General features: G+C 39.3%; 1 protein-coding gene across 4 annotated transcripts in view; it reads right to left on the bottom strand.

The window, feature by feature from the left end:
* whrna (whirlin a) overlaps nt 1-22,671 on the bottom strand; it is a 321,443-nt gene that overhangs the window by 120,004 nt on the left and 178,768 nt on the right. For 3 of the 4 annotated variants that reach the window (XM_057818241.1, XM_057818243.1, XM_057818245.1), the window contains exon 4: nt 4,462-4,739. In XM_057818241.1, coding sequence (XP_057674224.1) covers nt 4,462-4,739 — 278 coding nt within the window. The remainder of the gene's footprint in view (nt 1-4,461; nt 4,740-22,671) is intronic. The other variant, XM_057818242.1, reaches the window with a different exon arrangement.

The raw sequence follows: 22,671 nt of genomic DNA, 5'->3' as shown, positions 1-22,671 counted from the left end.
GTGAATTACAATAGACCCAGTCAAAAAAACCAAAACAACAAAAACAGGGAGCTACGGCGTCAGTCGAGGGACAAAACACACTCATTAGCTTGATGTCTTATGAATGTAAAACTCGCCATTGACACCTTGTGGTATATTTAAATCACTATCTTACATAGTTGGAGTGACTGTGAGGTACGGCAGCGTGGCCCTGTTACGTCAACAACAATGGCAAGCTACTAGTTTTTTAATTTAAAAATTTACAAAATTTATTAAAACGAAAACATTAAGAAGGGTTTTAATATCAAAGTATTATTCGTACTAACATTTATCTTTTAAGAACTACATGTCTTTTTATCCATGGTTCCCTTTGAGCAGTGTTTGTTTTCACAGCTGGAGCGGTGCCCCTAATAGCTGCGATTTTCCTTGTTGAATTGCCCAAGATTTGGACTCGGTATTATTGTGCAGCCATTGCGCTATGTTTTTGTAAGTTTATATGTTTTTAACTTCTGTAGCTGGGGGTCCGACCGCCAGGACCCCCTCGCCTTTGGCTGCCGGGCAACTCACCACGCACCCCTTTGGCCCATCCCACAGGTGGTGAGCCCATGGGAAGGGGTAACCATGTTGCCTTTTCGGGCTGTGTGGGCCGGGCCTCATGGATATCACCTTCAAGCCCCACCTCCAGGTCTGGCTCCGACGACCCAGGACACGCTGGCGATACTATAGCCCCTTTCGCACATATCTGAACTTAAATCCCGGGATTTAAACAGGTAGCCCTTCTGTTTGAAAGCAATTTCCCGGGTTGACTGACACGGAGATTATGCGGACATTTAATGAGTCGTGTCTCAGAATTGTGTCCGGGACTTTCCTGGGATGAAGCATGTGTAAAAGCAGGTATTTCATTCCCAGGTCATGGCAGAAGGCTAATGACGTAAATATCATGGCAGGTCAATCGCATTTCCCCTTTCTTCGCAGTAAGACAAAAAGCGGTAAACTAACATCGCAATTATCAACATGGCAAACCTGAAATAGCTTAATTAAACTGAAAACATATAATGAAATTAAATTGCGAGGAAGACAGTCCTAAGTCCATCTTTGGAAATATGTGGTTTATTGTGAAACCCAATATTTTATTCATGCTTATAAAACACAATTATTAACTGCTGTCAAACAATGTGTTTTTTATGCTTTCATGTGAGACGGTATCCATCTATGTTCTTGCACTGCACACGTATTTCTTTGAACATAATACAATGGGTTTCTGTGGACTGCCTTATCTGATTTGACTCCCTCTTGTACCAGCTACAGCTAGTTTCCAAGGTCAAAACTCAGGATGTTTTTCTGTGGAAAATCACCAGAGATGAGCTGTAATAAGGTTCACTTTCGTTTTCGTAGAAGGTATCGTTTCAGAGTGAGCAACGCCCTTTCAACAAGCATATAGACCCTTGACTTGTGTATTTTCATTGTACTCCTGCATGGTCACAGCTCCTGGCTGGATCACACCATTTGTACCCTTGAGATATATCTTGTTTATAAAGTCTTTGAAGCAGGCAATCCTTGGCTGAGTCTGATTCATTTCTCATAGTTTAGCTATCGATTGATACTTGTCTAGAAGTTCAACAGTGAACTTCCCTGACATTTATTTTGTCGCTGATGCCAACCAAAAATGACTTAATGTCCAGATTATAAAATCGTGCCGGCCGCCCTCCCACAGAGAGCACCGAGTTGCCAACACGGGACAAGTGTGTGAAAGTGTCCCCCGGGTTATACCTGGGACATCACTCCATGTGCGAAAGCCATGACACGGCTAAATCCCACATCACCTTACAAGGGAATTTTAACGGGATATAAGTCTATAAGGGGCTTATGTCTCTCAGCTGGCCTGGGAACGCCTTGGGATCCCGCTGGAGGAGTTGGTTGAAGTAACTGTGGAGTGGGAAGTCTGGGCTTCCATGCAAAAGTTGCTGCCTCCGCAACCCAACCCCAGATCAAGCGGTAGATACTGCATGGATGGAATACGTCTCTATTGATTTACTTTATAGCAATATTGTACGCTCTGTCATGATTGCATTTCCTAATTGTGTGTTCATAGTTTAACGGTGACAAATTAATGAATGTCAGTTGTAAGAAGAACTATGGTGTGATCAATGTTACCAGAAAGAAATATCTATTTTTCTTTTTTTTTTTTACTTAATTTTATTAATATGATGTATAATACGTGTTTTGGAGAGTTATTTTGAGATTTAGGTGGTATTTAGGGGTAATTGAAGGGTTAATTCTGATTTACGCAGAAATTCGGGTTCCGTCGGCAGCGTAGGAACGGAACTCGTTCGTAACCTGGGGACTACCTGTTTATTATTTCACATGTTTTTTTTCACACTAAAAGGCAAGAGGGTGTTCAAGGCCTGCATTTCAATTTATCAAATACATTTTCCCCAAAAATGCGTTTTCATCTTCATTTATTCATTTTTGGCCGGTGCGACTTACTCGGGTGCGACTTATAGTCCGAAAAATACGGGTATATAATAACATTAAAATAGATTTTTATGTGACCTTGCTTGGCCACTTTTGAAGTTTTTTTCTTTTCTAGAGGATCCCAGAGAGACTCAAAATGTTTGCCTCTCCCAAATAAACATTATTGCCACTTATGCCTTTCAGCTGACTTTGTCACTATTGCAGCAACAGAATGGACTTTCCACACAGACAATTTCAACCAAACAGTTATTGCTGGCAGCCAGAGGCCTGACTGCAAGGCATTTAACCACTGTTGCTATGCATGCCAAAATAGAGATACAGTGAAGGAAATAACTGTTTGAACCCACCGCTATTTTGCAAGTTCTTCCACTTAGAAATCATGAAGGAGTCTGAAATTTTCATCGTAGGTGCATGTCCACTGTGAGAGAGATAATCTAAAAAGAAAAATCACAGTGTATGATTTTATAACGATTTATTTGTGTGATACAGCTGCAAATAAGTATTTGAACACCTGAGAAAACGAATTTTGATATTTGGTACAGTAGCCTTTGTTTGCAATTACAGAGGTCAGAGCTTTCCTGTAGTTTTTCACCAGGTTTGCACACACTGCAAGAGGGATCTTGCCCCACTCCTCCAGTCAGGTTTCTGGGCTGCCGCTGAGAAACACAGAGTTTGAGCTCCCTCCAAAGGTTTTCTTTTGGGTTTAGGTCTGTAGACTGGCTAGGACATGCTAAAATCTTGATATGCTTCTTACAGAGCCATTACTTGGTTTTCCTGGCTGTGTGCTTCGGGTCATTGTCATGTTGGAAGACCCAGCCACGACCTATCTGATATGATCTGACTGCGGGAAGGAGGTTGTTCCCCAAAATCTCACAATACAGAGCCCCAGTCATCCTCTCTTTTATACAGTGCAAGCGTCCTGTCCCATGCACAGAAAAACACCCCCAAAGCATGATATTACCACCCCATGCTTCACAGTAGGAATGGTGTTCTTGGGATAGTACTCATCATTCTTCTTCCTCCAAGCACGGTTAGTGGAATCACAACCAAAATGTTCTATTTTGCTTTTATCTGACCACAAAACTTGCTCCCATGACTTAACTGCATCATCCAAATGGTCATTGGCAAACTTAAGACGGGCCTTGACATGTGCTGGTTTAAGCCAGGGAACCGTCCGTGCAATGCATGATTTCAAACCATGACGTCTTAGTGCATTACCAACAGTAACCTCAGAAACGGTGGTCCCAGCTCTTTTCAGGTCATTGACCAACTCCTGTCATGTAGTTCTGGGCAAATTCTTCACCTTTTTTAGGATTATTGAGACCCCATGAGGTGATATCTTACATGGGGCTCCGTTCCGATTGAGATTGACCCTCATGTTTAGCTTCTTCCATTTTCTAATGATTGCCCCAACAGTGGACCATTTTTTCCCAAGCTGCTTGGTAATTTCTCTGTAGCCCTTTCTAGCCTTGTGAAGGTGTACAATTTTGTTTCTGGTGTCTTTGAGAAGCTCTTCGGTCTTGGCCATGTTACAGGTTTGAATCCTACTGATTCTATGGGGTGGACAGGTGTCTTTATGAATCTATCGTCCTCAAACAAGTGCATCTGATTCAGGATAATACATGGAGTGGAGGTGGACTTTTAATAGGCAGACTAACAGGTCTTTCAGGGTCAGAATTCTAGCTGGTAGACAGGTGTTCAGATACTTGTTTGCAGCTGTATCACAGAAATAAATTGTTAAAAAATCATGCATTGAGATTTCTGGATTTTACTTTTTAGATTTTCTCTCTCACAGTGGACATGCACCTACGATGAAAATTTCAGACTCCTTCATGATTTCTAAGTGAGAGAACTTGCAAAATAGCAGGGTGATCAACTACTTATTTTCTTCACTGTACAACTTGTTTGGGGCTTGTCTCTAACTTGAAAAGTTTGGTTTCCACACAAAAATTCATGCTATAATTACACTAGTTGGATGTCAAATGCAGCATATTATGTCAAACTCACCCCGCCAAGCTGTTGTTTGCAGAGCTCTCTGCGATCTGGGAGCTAGCAATCCATTTGGTCTCACCAACTACTGTCCTAGCATGAGGCAGGCGGCCTACATCCTTCACCGTCATCATCAGGTGGCGCGACGACTTGAGTACTCTGACAGCCTCATCGTGCGGGATGTTCAGGAAACTGCGGCCATTAACTTCCAGGATTTGATCCCCGACCTGTGAGGAGGGCAAGGAACAGAAAGGAGTGGTGGAGGGGCAGGACTGCAAGGGTGGGCTGGGCAAAGACTGTCACATGCATAGGTATGTAGGTTTAAGGTTATATAGAGGTAATATAACAGACGGAGGAGGTAGAAATGATTGAAACAATTAAATTGTAGCAAGTGTTTGAATAATTTTGGGAGCTGCCATTTTGGACAACGAAGAAAAACAAGTGCAGCAGTGGCAGTGGCAAAACTAGAAGAGTACAGAAGTATATATGCAAAGTGTTTATTAAGAGTGTAACAGTATTTGTATTAGATATATGTTTTTTTGCAGTGACGGTATGGGACGGCACTGCAAAAAAAAATCTGTCGGAGTTGGTCCTTCTTAAATGCAGGGGGCGGTCAAGGTAATGCATCTAAACCAACAACTGACATGACAGGAAAAAGAAGACAAACTAAAACACACGAAAATTCAGGTATCATCTATCACTGCTAGGATATTTATGGAGAATGGATAGTGGGAACTATTAAATGAAATATTCTTAATACTTTTTTAAGTGTATTTTTATTTTTATATTTACAAATCAGGAAATGTTTATTTTTGTCTAGCCCTTGGCTGAAGTCGTTCAAACATTGAGTATGTATTTAGTTTTGCGTTATTTCAAGAGAAGCTTTTTCAGCTATGGAACTATTTGCATTTATAACTAGTTTATTTTATTTTAGTCAATATACCGTAATTTTTGGACTATAAGCCGCTAGTTTTTTCCTTCATTTTGAATCCTACGGCTTATAGTCCAGTGCGGCTTATTTGTTGATTTATTTGGGTTAATAGGTAACACTTTTGTTTGACAGCGGCGTCATAAGAGTGTAATAAGAGCACCATAAGACCATCGTAATTATGACGTGACACTGTCATTAATGAAAGCTTATGACAGATATCATTAAGTGTCATTCGATAAATTTTTGTCACTAACTCCATTTATGTCCAGCTCGGATCACATTTACATCTATTTAAAAGTGAAATAATTTGCCGGATGACACGAAATGACTTTTGTCATAAGCATTCATTAATGCTCATGATAGCGCCATGTCATAATGACGGTCTTATGACAGTCTTACGATGATGGTCAAATAAAGTGTTACCGGTTTGGTGAAAATATCCCATAATATAGTGAGGACAGCTGCGGCTTATAGTCCAGTGCGATTATCAATGAAAGCATGCTGTTTTCGAGTCAAATTTGGTCTGTGGCGGCTTACAGTCGGGGACTCCTTACGGTCCGAAAATTACTGTAAAAATGTATCTTATGATGTTGAGTGTATGTTCACTGGTAATGGTTTACAGTTAACTGTGTAATCCAACATTGAAAATGGCAGTACAGGTGGTTCCCGGTTTACGAACGAGTTCCGAATTTCCTCAAAATAACTATCCATAAGTCCAAAAGTATTGTATTTTGTTTGATGACGGAGGATAAGTTGCCCTCCGGTCGCAGCATTGGGTCTGACTGGACTGTCGCCTTGTATGACTGAGGAACAGACTCGTCTGACATGGATAAAGGACAGTTGCGCTCTGGTTTGGCCCATATAAGGCTGTAAGTTTTTTCAGCTAATATGTTTGTGTATGTATTTGTAATTAAGCTTAGGGCTACAGTTTTTGGAGCTCTGCTGGCCAAAAGTATTGGCACGCCTGCAATTCTTTAAGATAATGCTCAATTACTCCTAGAAATCGATTGCAATTACAAATTCTTTGGTCGTGATATCTTCATTTATTTTGCTTGCAATGAAAAAACACAAAAGAGAATGAAAAAAAAAATTAAATCATTATCATTTTACACAAAACTCCAAAAATGGGCAGGACAAAAGTATTGGCACCCTCAGCCTAATACTTGTTAGCACAACCTTTAGACAAAATAACTGCGAACAACCACCGGTATCTATCAGTGAGTTTCTTACAATGTATGGCTGGAATTTTAGACCATTCTTCTTTGGCCAACTGCTCCAGGTCTCTGAGATTTGAAGGGAGCCTTCTCCAAACTGCCATTTTCAGATCTCTCCACAGGTGTTCTATAGGATTCAGGTCTGGACTCATTGCTGGCCACTTTAGAAGTCTCCAGTGCTTTCTGTCAAACCATTTTCTACTGCTTTTTGAATTGTGTTTTGGGTCATTGTCCTCCTGGAAGACCTATGACCTCTGAGGGAGACCCAGCTTTCTCACACTGGGCCCTACATGATGCTGTAAAATTTGTTGATAGTCTTCAGACTTATTAATGCCATGCAAGCAGTCCAGTGCCAGAGGCAGCAAAGCAACTCCAAAAAAGGGAACCTCCTCCATGTTTGACTTTGGGGACCGTGTTCTTTTCTTTGAAGGCCTCGTTTTTTTCCCTGTAAACTCTATGTTGATGCCTTTCCCCAAAAAGCTCTACTTTTGTCTCATCTGTCCAGAGAACATTCATCCAAAACGTTTTTGGCTTTCTCAGGTAAGTTTTGCAAACTCCAGGATGGCTTTTTTATGTCTCTGCGTCAGAAGTGGGGTCTTCCTGGGTATCTTTCTATAGAGTCCCTTTTCATTCAGATGCCGACGGATAGTACAGGTTGACATTGCTGTACTCTCGGACTGCAGGACAGCTTGAACTTGTGTGGATGTTAGTTGAGGTTCTTTATCCACCATTCGCACAATTTTTCATTGAAATCTCTCGTCAATCTTTTTTTCTGTCCACATCTCGGGAGGTTAGCGATATTGCCATGGGCATTACAGTTATTGATGTCACTGGAACATTCAGGTCTTTGGAGAAGGCCTTGTAGCCTTGAGATTGCCTATGCTTCCTCACAATTTTGCTTCTCGAGTCCTCAGACAGTTCTTTGGTGTACAATAGCTCGCCATTGTTGATGTCAATAATTACACAATGCTCAAGGATAGTGCTGAAACCCATAAAATCAGTCGCACCCAAGCGCCAGCAGAGGGCGACAAAACACAAAAAAACTAGGGCTTTCAAAATTAACGTGTTAACGAGTGGTAATTAATTTTTAAAATTAATCACTTTAAAATATTAAACGCAATTAACGCATGCGCGGAACGACCCACTCAAGCATTGCCGCGAACAGACTACAATGGCGCCGTTTGAAGTATATTGAGAGCTAAGGGCAGAGACAAGCAAGTGGAGTGGACGCAGGTGTTACCGGCACCCGCCAAGCGGGCCGCTGTTATTTTCAATGTGACCGGCATTGTCAGATTGAGCAGTGAGGAAGAAAGTGGTCGAGCGAGAGAGGGAGAGAGAGAGTGGAGAAAGTGCGCACTTAGCGCAGGCTCAAGTGCTGCGTCCCCCACATGCTTTTGTTTTGTTAACAAAAGTACCCACAAAAAGCCATCCAACAACTCTCGGTGTTTATATGTACGCCGCAGTCTTCCTCAGGAGGAAATCGGACGAACCGAGCCAACCGACGACAACGAGCCAACATGAAACGCTGGTCCATAACACCGCCAACTACCGGCGAATTGGTAATGCAGGCATTTATTGGAGCCGCGCCATTTAATCGAAGAAGCGGTGGCATCTCTTCCACAACTGTTATAACTATTGTGGCAAGCAACATGGGGAAGAATAACTGGAGATGATCTGTTTCTTAACACCATCTATTGTACTCATCGCAGAGAAGATATACCATTTGCAGCAACCACTGTGACTCATGGTTGCTCAAATTCCCATCAAGCATTTGGGCAATTAAGAACATTTAAGTCGCTACAGTATAATTTAGTGAAAGCACAACAAAAATAATATTCCTATCTCTCAAAAATAAAATAATGTTCACAAAAAGAAAAGCGCTCAATGCAAAGAGATCTGGCATTCCCAATCAAAATAGCTATGCAAAATAATACTCTATTCAAACATTAAGTTTAGCTCAACAAATACACTAGATGGCAATATTTAGTCACAATATACAAACTATCAAAATTACTATAACTTGTACTCACATTTATCTTTTAAGAATTACAAGTCTTTCTATCCTTGGATCCATTTCACAGAAAGAATGTTAATGTTAATGCCGTCTTGAGGATTTATTGTTATAATAAACAAATACAGTACTTATGTACAGTATGTTGAATGTATATATCCGTCGTCTTTTCTTTCCATTCCAACAATAATTTACAGAAAAATATGGCATATTTTAGAGATGCTTTGAATTGCGATTAATTGCGATTAATTTTTAAGCTGTGATTAACTCGATTAAAAATTTATTCATTTGACATCTCTAAAAAAAACACAAGTAACAAATGGACATGACACTGTCATTTTAATCTGTTTGAGCAGGGCATGCAAGTTAATTGCGTCAAATATCTTAATGTGATTAATTAAAAAAATTAATTACCGCCCATTTGCGCGATAATTTTGACAGTCCTAATATTTACTAAAAGTAAGTGGAAGAATCTGACGCATTTATCCAACTAATTTAACTAGCCTTTAAAACCCAAAACAACATTAGAAAAATGATTCGACTAGATTTAGGAAAAACTATCAGATTAAGACGTTATACTGTAAAATTTGCAGTGTGGAAGTTAGTACAAGTCAATACAGATTTATTTTGCATTAATCATTTAGCCTATCAATTAATTAAGTTCTTATTGGTGAGAAATGTACCCGACCCCAGCAAAAAGTGTACATGCGGCTTATGTTGTTATATCGTCCCTACCAATATTGAGACCAACCTATGCCCTTGCTTGTATGTACCGTTACAACTTGTATTTACATAAAACAACAGGTGGAATTGGAAATCTTTCACCATCTGAGCTGAGAGAACCAGCAATATACTGTATTCACATTCAGGTTTTGCTTAGATTTGACTGACTAAAAGAATGTCTCATAATTTCTGAGGCACATTCCACTTTCAAGTTTGGTAAATTTCGAGAAAACAAGTATTGACAGACAGTATCCTAGCAATTCCCCAGCTGCAATCATTTGCATTCTTTTTTCTCACCATCTATTGGTAATAATAATTGGAGTCAGGAACTGAAGCTGTGGGCAACAGCTAAAACCAGACAGCAGTACTGTATGTCCTGATGAGTATGGATTGTTTTTCCGGAATAATAAGTCGTGCAATTTTGCTGGATTCAACTTGCTACTTGTGTGGCTTTCTGTCCTTGCCTCGCTCACTCACCGTCTCTCCTCATTACTCTGTCCCCAATTCTCCTCTCCTCTCCTTTATTATGCCTCTATTTGTCACAAGATGGGTCTTGTTCAGCGTTACAAGCATTTCATTTTCTGTGGTCAATCTCCTTGCCACACCAGAGATGCTATTGGGCTACTATATTCAATACAACACAACAAAAGCCACCGGATGTGTGAATGATCTGTGATGCTGTGTTAGATAATAATCCATTCGATGAGGGGGACAGAAACTTCCGTTGTAAGGTTGCAAATGGACCCCCATAGGATATAGATCCAGGGATCCATTTACCGCAGCGGGATCTGGACTGCCCTATAGAATATTGAACCCCCTGTATTAGCACTGAAATGTTAATAATTGATGGGAGGTTTGCATGTCATGCAAAAGATACTATCTATAATATTCATTATTTTCCCCTCCAATGGTGTTTCTTCGGCGCGCCGCCAAGCCAAAATCGTTTGAGCCACTGACACTGGTCATACACCAAAATAACCGGTATTCTCATGCGACACGGACTCTTTTTCTTTTGACAACTTAAAAATGACCGTTCGTTGAAAACTTTTATTTTTTAAAATAAATAAAGTAAAAAATTAAAATGAAATTTTAAAACAATACTTGTCCTACAATTTGTGTCCGAATCACATCATTTACACATGAAAAAAATCAGGATGCTAAGGAGCACAAAATTTCTATACACTTTTTGCTAAAAATGTATTGTTCGGCTAAAATTTTCCAAAAACTTACCCGTTCATTTCTAATGGCCAAAATTTCCCATTGATTTCCAATGGTCCTATTTGCTATTCATTTCAACAGCACAAAAACATCCATTCACTCCTATTGACTTCCAAGTGACCCAATATCTACAAGAAGTGTTGGAATGCCTCAAAATTAACAGCAAGTGACCCTGGAATGACTCAAAATCACATGGAAATGATCCAATATGTACAGGAAGTGAAGCCAAAATGCCCCAAAATCAACAGGAAATGACCCGATATCCAGGAAGTGAGGGATCCATCAAAATCAACAGGAAGTGACCCGATATAGGAACTATCACAGCAAAGCTAACATCGCAATTTCTCAAAAAATTGCATTTTCTAGTTTTGAATCGTAGTTACTTAACAAATTTGAACATGGAAACTAAAATACAACCCTTAGCAAGAAATATGAAATCACCAGTCTCGGACAAGCACTCAGACACTTTATCATGTAGAACAAACTCAGATAAAACACTTAAGAAATGAATAAAAAACATTAGTGATCAGTAAATGTTCATTTTAGAGAGCAAGTGTAGGGAAATATATATGGAATCACTCCATTCTGAGGAAAAAAATAGGGAATCATCACAAAGAAATAACAAAACACATCTCTCGTATTGAGTAGCACCACCTCCGGCTTTTATGACAGCTTGCCTTCTCTGAGGCATGGACTTGATGAGTATTCTTCATCAGTTTGGTACCAACTCTCTTTGATTGCAGTTGCCAGATCATCCTTGCAGGTCGTAGCCTTGTTGTGGACCATTTTTTTCAATTTCGACCACAGGTTTTCAATAGGGTTATGTATCTGGGCTATTTGCAGGCCATGAAATTGACTGGAATGGTCTTTCTCCAAAGAATGCTTTAACAGTTTTAGCTCTGTGGCATGATGCATTGTCATCTTGGAAAATGACAAAGATATTTTCAATTGAACGGATAAGAAAGCGGTCTAAAATTTCAATGTAAACTTGTGCATTTATTGAAGATTTAACCACAGCCATCTCCCCAGTGGCCTTGCCTGACATGCAGCCCCATATCATCAAGGACTGAGGGAATTTTGATGTCTTCTTCATGCAGTCATCTTTGTAAATCTCACTGGAGCAGCACCAAACAAAAGTTCCAGCATCATCACCTTGTCTAATGCAGATTCTTAACGCTTGACACCTTGTCCAATGCATATTCTTGACTCTTGACTCTTGTTTGTTTTTTATGTTTCTATATTTTTTTCCCCCTCAGAATGGAGTGATCTCATATATATTTCCTTGCACTTGCTCTATAAAATTAACATTTACTGACCACCACAATGTTTTTCATTCATTTCTTTGAGTGTTTCTGAACGCTAAAGAGTTGCACTTTTGAACTAATTCATTATTTTTCAAGGTTTTATCTGAGTTAGTTCTAAATGATAAAATGTCTGAGTGAGTGCTCGCCCGACACTGGTGATTCCATACTTTTTGCTAGGGGTTGTACAAAAGATTGTGATTAGAGGTGTCTTAGAGATGTCCCGATCTCATATTTTTGCACCCGAGTCCGGGTCACCTATTTTTGAGAATCAGCCGATAACGAGTCTCGATCCAATACCACGTCATTTGTAAGCTAGCTCAGTTCAGAATAAGAAATTAGTGAGAAACCCAATGCTATTTTCGTTCTCTGCCAATTAGAGCCCATCAAAAGTGTTTAGTTGATCCAAAATGACTGTCATCTTGTCCTGCAAAGTGCATATGTTAGCAAATTTGAAGCCAGATTATTCATTGCCAATTCAGATTTTCATAATGGGTGTCATTTTAAAGCTATTCTTAGTGTATAATCTGAAGTATGTGAGACTAACTCCCAAAATCGTTATTTACATGTTAAACATGACGTGTTTTAATTTTGAAATGTTCACCGGAAGTACATTTGCTTTGTCCCTAACTGTAAGCTTTACACTCTATTTAAAAAAAGTGCATTTCTCTTTTTCGTCATGCATGTTGCATGAGCAATATATTTTTTTTCTTTGGAAACGCTGTTAACCAGCGTTTTTTCAATATGGAAGTGTCAGTTTTTAACGTCAATTTGGCATTTTGGAGAAGACTTCCAATGTTTTATAGCAGTCTTAAATGTTTAGTACATTGCCTTTTTTCTTTTAGCCTCAATGTAGCAATGCTATCGTTTTACAATGTTTAATACATATATGTTTCCTTATTTTGTATGTCTGAACTTTAATTGTACAGCGTGTTGATAACCAATTACCGTATTTTTCTGACTTTAAGTCGCAGTTTTTTTCATAGTTTGGCTGGGGGTGCGACTTATACTCAGGAGCGACTTTTGTGTGAAATTATTAACACATTATGATATAGTTTCACATGTTATTTTGGTGTTTTGGAGCGACACTGATGGTTCGGTAAACTTGTTAGCATGTTCTTTATGCTATAGTTATCTGAATAACTCTTAATAGCTATGGCCACGTTCGCGTTCTGCCTTTGGCAATGTGTGTTCAATTGTATTATTGACTTTTTCTATATTGAAACGCATGCTTTTAATTTGTGGTGCTTTCATGCCCACGTGGGGGCACACTCGCACTTGTTTACGTGGAGAAGAGAGCTCACACGCCAGAAGAAGACCGACAGCTACGTAGCTCTGATTGAGTGGCCGAGTTAGCGAGAGAGAAACACTGCTGTGAACCTACGTTTATTGTTTATGCTTGTAAAATATCTCTACAGAGGCAACACCTATGTGTGTCATCTTTTCTGTTGTTGTTGTGTGTTTTCCACCCGCGATGGGACACTTAGAGCCAGTTGTGTGGTTGTTTGAACGATGTGCTAATGCTAGCAAACGCATGCTAACCGTTTTTGTCATTGGTGTAAAAGCACCTAATTATCATTTATTTACGTTGATGCGAACCTGTTTGGTATCGAGAACGAAATTGATTCAGCAAATTATACAGATGTCCAGCATCTTCATTTGGGAGTTGAGCTCGCTGTATAGTCAGGACCGAGCCGTAGCGTCCTGGTGAGGACAGTATATTCGCATTTCGTTGTTCATGCACTGTACACTGTACACTTATTCAGCATGTTGTTCTCTATTGTATTTTAATATTAAATTGTCTTTGAAGATGACATGTCTGTTCCATGTGTTGGATTTTATCAAGTAAATTTCCCCCAAAAATGCGATTTATACTCCGGTGCAACTTATATATACGTTTTTTTTCTCTTCGTAGGGCATTTTATGGCTGGTGCAACTTATACTCAGGTGCGGCTTGTAGTCCGAAAAATACGGTAACATGTGAAAGGAACTGGAGTCTTATATGCCATCATCACGCACATGTTCCAAGTGCAAGCAGCACACGCAGACACACGCAGACACAAACGTATGCACGCACGCACGCACGCGGCAATAAATCGGGAAAATTACCACATTACCGAATTACCTCATTTTTATTTACTGTGTGATGAATTGACTTATTGCATATCGCAACATAAATTAAAAACCTGATCCTTTTCACCCGATTGCGATACTCTGAAAAATGGCGCGATTGGCCTCATTTCTGATAGGGGTGCACAATATCCATTTTTTAAAACTGATACAGATATCTATAACTTCCTGCTCCTTAAAGCCAATACCGATATCGATAACTGATAATAAATATATAATTTTTAAAATGTATATTCACCCGAGTTTTTGAACACCTGGAGGTTTAAAAAAAAAAAAAAAAACTAGTGGTTGATTCAACATAGATCTGCCTTTGACCTTACCAGATTTTTCATAATGACATGAACATTATTATAATGAACAAAACAAAGACATGAACAGTCTTGACTTCAAATAAAGTGCCAATTTTTTTTTTTTTTTTAAATAAATATAATTTGAGTCAATTACAATCAATTAGTCAATGTCATTGAAGATGTGTTTCCTGAACAATGAGCACTGAACTAAAACATAAACCCAACAAGTATTGTGCTTTGTCATCAGATAAAAATATTTGGTGCTACATGAGAGGAGACTGTTGTAGTCTTGGTCCATGAAACAACTTTCTTAACCTGGCAATTATAGGACAGCAAACCTATCAATAACCAAAAGGCCTCTAAAAAACTTACTAACTTATGACCAACACTGTAAAATGCAAACATTATATAGTAAGGTTCATCACTCATTCCTCATAACAAAAATATGGTAGAACAAAAACGATTAATGACTTGCCTTGTAATAATCAATATAAACGGCAGTGAGTGAACCCATTTTCAATAAAGTATGAGGTATCTTCTCTGCATACTAAATCCTACCAAGCATTCTGACAGGACTAACATTACACGTCTATACTGTATGTCCGGAGTGAAAACCTACGTGCTGTGCATGGTTGCCGATCAAAGCCGATCGTATGGAAGTGTGTGGCAATCTAATCATACTTTGCCGGTAAAAATTCATCTGAAAAGTGGCGGCGGCTTGGAATGATGAACCTGGTTCCAAATGATGAAGTAGCTGCCTTAATCCTATGTCTTCGACAAGGTAAAAGGGTTGGCTGTCTAGCGCCATCATTTCTGTGATAATATTTGTGAAACTTTTCAAAGTGATTTCGAAGCGATTGTCATCTTTTAAGTGGCTTATTAAGATGAGTTTCTCGCCAGCCGTGTGGCACACTTTAGCGTGACGTCACAGAAAGGGAGCGCTTGAATTACAAACGCACACATCCCAATCCACCTTTTCTTTTCTCGCCAGCTGTGCGGCACACTTGAGTGTGATGTCATAGAAAGGGATCGCCTGATTTACAAACGCACACATCCCAATCCACCGACACCGTGGCAAAAATATTACAGTACATATTATCGATCCTATTAATAATGTCATTGGATTTATTGGGATGACGTCATAATTCCTATTATCGGACCGATAATTATCGGACCAATAATTATCGCGCACCAGTAATTTTCGATGACGTGATTGGATCGGAGACATCCTAATTTATTTAATGCCGTTTAATCCAGGCTTGCTGTATATAAAAGGGATCCAGGATCTGCACACTTGCTGCTTTCACGAAGTAAAACGAAAGTTAAAATGATAAAAAACAATTGCAAGTCCTGCGATGTGACTATAGCATATGAGCACATTGCGATGTTCAAACGATATATTGTGCGGGCCTAATCGCTGGATAAATATTCGGTTGCGAGGGGTAGCGTTTCGCCTCGATTATAATAATGGTCCGCTCTCTGTAAAGTTTAATACCGTGGACATACCGATCCACTGGATACTGCAACCCTCTCTGTCTGCTAGATGAAATTCATTTAAAAGAAAAAAAAAAAAAATCCTTAAAAAAACAAAACAAAAACCCACGTCTAATGCCAGCTGTGGTAGTGCAAATTCAGAAATTTGAACTCCCTCCATCATCCATGAATCGTTTGTACACTCAATCACTGTCACTGAGATAATTTGACAGAGCCTTGGGTTGACCGAGTTTTACAAGGAGGCGGGGCATTGCTATAGGTCCATTCCAATAGCAGAATGGAAGTAATCCATTTAAACATGGCAGACCTGCATACATATCATTTAAAAATAATAATAGTAATATATAATCTTTTAAAAAAAGAAAAAAGAAAATAATATGCCATCATTACTGACTTTTAACATTGTCGTCACGTTAATGCGATCACCTAATAGGTTCATTATGTTTTCAAATAGCAATGTGTCATCACATTAGTAAGACTCCCACCACGTTGCTTGCTTGTATTCATTCATTTGACTGCAGTTTGTGTCTGCATCAATGCATACGTCACTGATTGTCTGGCGAGTCGCGACTCTTGAAGACAGTCTACATTATTTGTTGTAGCAGCTAATAAGATAGCCTTGCTTGTTTCCTCTATGCTCGCCGAGTTCCAAATCAGGTTCTAAAGGAAATGATTCACTTCATTTATAGGCAGATTTATATGCAAATTATGAATCACACGGGAAGTGTTATGTGACAAATCATATCCTGTCTTTTCACTCGAACTCACCACACGCACAACTAATAACCTCCTTCCACCCTCGGCTGTATGTGAGTGGGTAGACAGACCTGACATCTAAAATGACACAATTAACAATCTGTTTACTGGCATAAGACCTGGATTGATCTGTGATTGGCAGCTAGTGCTAGAGGCCATTCATTTGAGTTTGTTCCACACTTTCTGCATGATCAATTATCCAAATGAGCCCTTAAAAATACAATTATGCTCTCAAAAATTATATTCTGCCCTTTTACAGTGGTATGAAAAAGTATCTGAACATTTTGGAATTTCTCATATTTCTGCATAAAAATCACCATCAAATGTGATCTGATCTTTGTCAAAATCACACAGATGATAAAACATTATCTGCTTTTACTAAAACCATCCAAACATTTATAGGTTTTCATATCTTAATGAAGATATTATGCAAACAATGAGAGAAGGGGAGAAAACAAGCAAGTGAACCATCACATTTAATATTTTCTGCCCCCCCTTTGGCAGCAATAACCTCAACCAGATGCTTCCTGTAGCTGCAGATCATTCTGGCACATCAATCAGGACTTATCTTGGCCCATTTCTTCTCTCCAAAAGTGCTGGAGTTCAGTCAGATTCCTGGGATGTCTGGCATGCCACAGCATCTCATCGGGGTTCAAGTCTGGACATTGACTTGGCCACTCCAGAACGTGTATTATATTGTTCTGAAACCATTCTGAAGTCGTTTTACTTCTGTGTTTTGGATCATTGTCTTGTTGCAGCATCCATCGTCTTTTTAACTTCAACTGTCGGACACACGGCCTCAGGTTTTCCTGCAAAACATCCTGATGAACCTTTGAATTCATTCTTCCCTTAATAATAGCAAGTTGTTGCAAGTTTTTTAATGTTCCTGACATAGTGCCGATCTGCAGTCTTGTTAGATTCCATTTGTGTTTTAGATGTAGGCAATTTCTGGTTACCCTTTTTTATATAGTTCTTATAGTTTGTCTATATCTTTGACTGTACACTGTCTTTGAGCTGCTGCAATGCCTGAATTTCCCCTATGAGGGATTATTAAAGTCTTATTTTATCCAGGGCCTGAGGTAGCAAAACAGCCCCAAATCATGATGCGCCCTCCACCATGCTTCAAGGTGGGGATGAGGTGTTGATGTTGATAAGCTGTTCCATTTTTCCTCCACACATGGCGTTGTGTGTTACTCCCAAACAATTCAACTTTGGTTTCAGCCATCCACAAAATAGTTTGCCACAAGTTCTTTGGAGTGTCCAAGTGCCTTTTTGCAAATATTAAGCGAGCAACAATATATATATATATTTTTTAGACAGCAGTGGCTTCCTCTGTGGAGTCCTCCCATGAACACCATTCTTGGCCATAGTTTTACATATAGTTGATGTGGGCACAGAGATATTGGACTTTGCCAGTGATTTCCGTAAGTTTTTAGCAGACACTCTAGGGTTCTTTTTTGACCTCTCTGAGTATTCTGCGCTAAACTCTTGGCGTCCTCTTTGTTGGACGGCCACTCCTTTGGAGAGACACACCGGTGCCAAACTCTCTCCATTTGTAGACAACTTCTCTAACTGTCGATTGATGAACATCCAGACTTTTAGAGATGCTTTTGTATCCTTTCCTAGCTTTATACAATTCAACAATCCTTGATCGCAGGTCTTCCGACAGCTCTTTTGATCGACCCATGATGCACATCAGGCAATGCTTATCATCAAGACAATTTTTACCAGGTGTGTATTTTGTAGTGGGCAGGGGAGCATTAAACCACTCATCTGTGATTGGGCACACACCTGACTTAAACTGTTTGGTAAATTGGTTAAATTGGTTTCAATTGCACTTTAAGTCTCCTTCGGCAGAGGGTTCACTTACTTATTTTCCCCCCTTCTGACATTGTTTGCATGCTATCCTCATTGATATATGAAAACCTATAAATGTTTGGGTGGTTTTCGTTAAAGCAGACAGTGTTTTTACATCTGTGTGATTTTGACAAAGATCAGATTACATTTGATGGTGATTTTTTGGAATAAATGTGAGAAATTCTAAAAGGTTCAGGTACTTTTTCATACCACTGTATCTTGTTTGGGACTATAGTAACGTATTAACCAAAGCCTGACCCCAATTCCTGGAACTCTTCAGTCTCATCGTTTGTTAGTTCTAGTCACATCCCCTGACGTTTCCTCCCTTTTTCAGGGGCACCAAACAGCAGGGAGATTAAATATCAGCTCTTGTCTGTCCAACACCTTCAACGTTTGTAATCTTAAAGGGCAGAACTTTTAATGGAGTTTGCAGTTGAGCTGCTGCTTGATGCAGAAGAAAATTGGTCCATAGGATTACAAAAAGAAAATCTTCAGGTCTTGATAATTGAAGGTGACTTTTGAAAATATAATTAGACCTTTTGATTTCTTACCATATTTTTTAATTAATCTGTGTGATTTCGATGATAGATATTGTAGTGGGGGAAAAAAAGAATTGACTGCGACAACAGTCGGATCCGATAATCTCTACATTAGGTGTCTTTTATTCGACAGGGCAGAGGAAGGTGCATGTTTTGTAGCAAGAGAACACGACAAAAGAAACAATATTAAGAATGATAAAAAAAAATATATATATATGTGGAATAAAGTACAAAAGAAATACCCTATGCTTACAAACGTCTGTACATACAGCATTTTCAGGTTAAAACGCCTCAACAGGAAAATATTGCCTCTTGTTACTGTAGGGGATAGTTACTTTTCTCGCAGAAACCGTATAACTGCTTGCATTAGTCTAACACATTCATTATAGTAAAGCATTTAACCATAGTTTAGGCCGACTTCACTCCGTGCCGTTTGGCACAGTAAAGTGGACCAGCTTATCAGCCCTCGCCTGATAAAAGATGTCAGCATCTCTTCAGTGGGGTCAGGACACCCCCGCCCTACCAAGGCAACAAGTTGATAGCTTGGCGCCTTAGATGTCAAGACATGCCTCAGTTGCAGTGGCAACCACGACCCAGGCACGAAAGATGACACACGAACTTGACCACCCAAACCACACCTTCCGCGCGGCCCACTCCACCGCAGCTTTTAAAAGACTGAACATTCAGTTAACAACTGTCGCTTCTCAGGAACATTCCAATGTATCCGTTGTTTTGCAGACCTTGGATCTAGCATTGCCTCTCCGTCGTCTGTTTTGCCTTGATTTTGATCACTGTGGACGAATAAATTGTCAACCTGTTTTTGGTGAGCCTTCTTTAAACCGTTCAAAATGGAATCAGTACAAAGGGTTAACGCTGGAGTGAACGCGCGGAGTTTGGCCTTTCAGGCCGACTTGCTGGGGCTGCGCCAGCGGGACGCCTACTGGTTCGGCTGTCGCGGTTCCGGCGGCTTGGCTGGGAGGCCAAATTCCTTCATTATGAAAGAAATTTCAAGATACGAAAGGCAAAAATACAGTATCGCTGGTCTTCGCAGCTCGCAGAGTTTACTGAATATAACATACTTATAGCTGATCTGCCATTGGCTATTGCCTAGCATCTTCCGGCATCCAGTTGGCTGAGAGGGACCTCTACTGTATGTGTGTATTCCAGCATCCTCTTCATTTGCCCCTCTTGTTATGACATTGTTGGCGTGGCCGTCACAGCTGACCGAGTGGAATCACAGATGAAGAGTTTTTTCAGTTGGAAATTCTTGTGAATAATTGCTTAAATCCCAGAATTTCATGTAAATATGTTGAAGTACGATGCTACTCTGTCAGTCAATGTGGCGGCCGCCATATGTAAACAGAGCTTTTCAGGTGAAAATTATTGCGAAGAAATGCTTAAATCCCTGAATTTTTTTTATAGATATGGACGTAAAACAGTCTCGTTTCTTGGTTAAAAGCAAAAGTACCGTGCTGTTAACAGTTATTTTATGTAAATATTGTGAAGTATAATACCAATGCTGTAGCGGCTAATTTCTCCCTGATTTTTTTCACAACTTTTTAAAATGCATGCATGGTACGAAAAATATCATAATTACCTTGAATCCTCGAACAAATCACTCCTGAGACAATCCTTCCTGTTTGTATGCGGTACAGCTTTCATACTTTTTCAACCTAAATCCGGCATTGGATCCCTGCATGTGTTGACCTACTGCGACTGACTGCGAATAACTGAAGCGGAGTGTAGGACAGCCCCCTACTTGAAGGCGTTGCGCAGTGGCTGACGAATGTGACCTGTCAATACAATTATGAAGTCTATCGACAGCTTTATGAGTGTATTAACTTTTATTCTTTACTCTATCCTTGTTTTTTTACATTATGCACAACTCTGATTTTATGTTTACTGTGCAATAATCTAATTGCAACATGTATTTGTTACAAGTTATGATGCATTTTTATACACTATAAAAGCCTTATGTATGCAGTTTGGGGGGCTTGGAATAGCATTTACACGGAAAACAGCGTCTCTATTTACAGAATTTTCAAGTTACAAAACCACTTCCAGAACCAATTAATTTCGTACTTTCGACTTCATTTTTCAGTGCCATTGACAGTGATCAACATCCAATCCATTGTAATTTTCTGCCCCATAACCCCTGCTTGTTCTCCATTTCCTTCCTCCAATGAACTGTTTGCAACTCTACAATGCACTTTAGACTCGAGCAAATTTAACTTGGAATTTGTTCATCCACATTTTAACAGGGCTTGGAAATAAAGATTAGGCTCGTCATGTGGCCTGTCTGTTCTAATCTCATTTGTATATTTTTATAAAATTGATACACCCAATAAAAAAAGAGTCAACCCCATAATTGCATATCAAGTCTTGATATACTGATGCTGCTTGATCTTGAACTAATTAATTAAACCCACACTCCAACAGCAACAACTAATCTTTTCAATTCAGGCTGGTGTGTGTAATGAATCAGGCTCTGCATACATAGGGCACGAGGCAGAACCGTTTTCTACAACTAATTAGTATACAGTGTTGTACATGATGATGAATACGTGGCATCTGACAGTAAGAAATATTTTACTTCAGATAGTGGTGCATGTACAGTGTATAATATGGCAATTAAACTATTATTACTAGGGGGGGCCAAGTTTTACATGGGATGTTTTTACTCTCCATTTCTTTCACTGGTGCAAGTTCATGACATATTTGATAATTTTAAGGGTTTCGACGAGGGCTGCAGCTATCAAATATTTTAGTAATCGAGCACTCTACTGAAAATTCCATCGATTAATCGAGTAATCGTATAAAACTTTTTTTTTTTTTTTCTTCTTTTAGGTAAAGACCAATTATAAATATACATGAGAAAACAAGACATTACACCTAAGATTGAACCATATTTGACAATCACTGTCTTTATTTTAGATGTACATTGTTGAAAACAGCCAAAAATTGCATCTCAGATGTCAATGGGAAAAAAAAACAAATTCACTGCTTTCACTCAAGATTTTATTAAAAAAAAAAAAAAAAAAAAAAATCTTACGTAAGAATGTCATCACGCTTGATAACACACATCACTTAAAAGTTCGGTGTTTTTCCCACGTTTCAATTGAATTTCCATTTGTGTCAAGCTATTTTTCAGTTCTAGTTAAGTTTTAAGTTTGACTCTAAATTGTAAGTCCTGACAGGATTTTCAATTTTTTGCAGCTTTAATGACTAATGAGCTAAAATTGACAGTTAGATTTATGATGTTTTTGTTTCACACCCTCATCAATCTACAGCTGTGTGTTTTTAAAGATTAAAGCCTGTATGAAAGACACGTTAGCCATGCATCAACAGTCGTCATCATTAATAGAAACCTAGCCCTCCACAGGGCTAACATTATGTTAGCATGGTACAGTTGTTATGTACTTCGTTAATCAAAGTACATGTAAGGCCGAGACTTGAATGGGACCCTTGGCACCGCATTCATATTGACTTTGCGTGGCCTTTCAAAAATCAAATGTTTCTGGTTGCTATCGATGCCCATAGTAAGTGGCCAGAGGTAGCTATCATGAAATCAACCACATCGGAAAAGACAATTGAGAAGTTAGGAGAGATGTTTAGTCGTTTCGGAGCCCCTGCACAACTCGTGTCCTACAACAGGCCCCAATTTGTGTCAAAAGAAATGGTTGAATCCTGCAAGCCAATGGGGTTCAACACATTAAGTCGGCTCCCTATCACCCGGCAACCAAAGGCTTGGCAGAGAGGTTTGT

Source organism: Corythoichthys intestinalis, chromosome 17, assembly GCF_030265065.1.
Source record: "Corythoichthys intestinalis isolate RoL2023-P3 chromosome 17, ASM3026506v1, whole genome shotgun sequence".
Classification (NCBI taxonomy): Eukaryota; Metazoa; Chordata; class Actinopteri; order Syngnathiformes; family Syngnathidae; genus Corythoichthys; species Corythoichthys intestinalis.
Note: the sequence above shows the minus strand (reverse complement) of the source record. Positions and strands in the feature narration are given on the sequence as shown.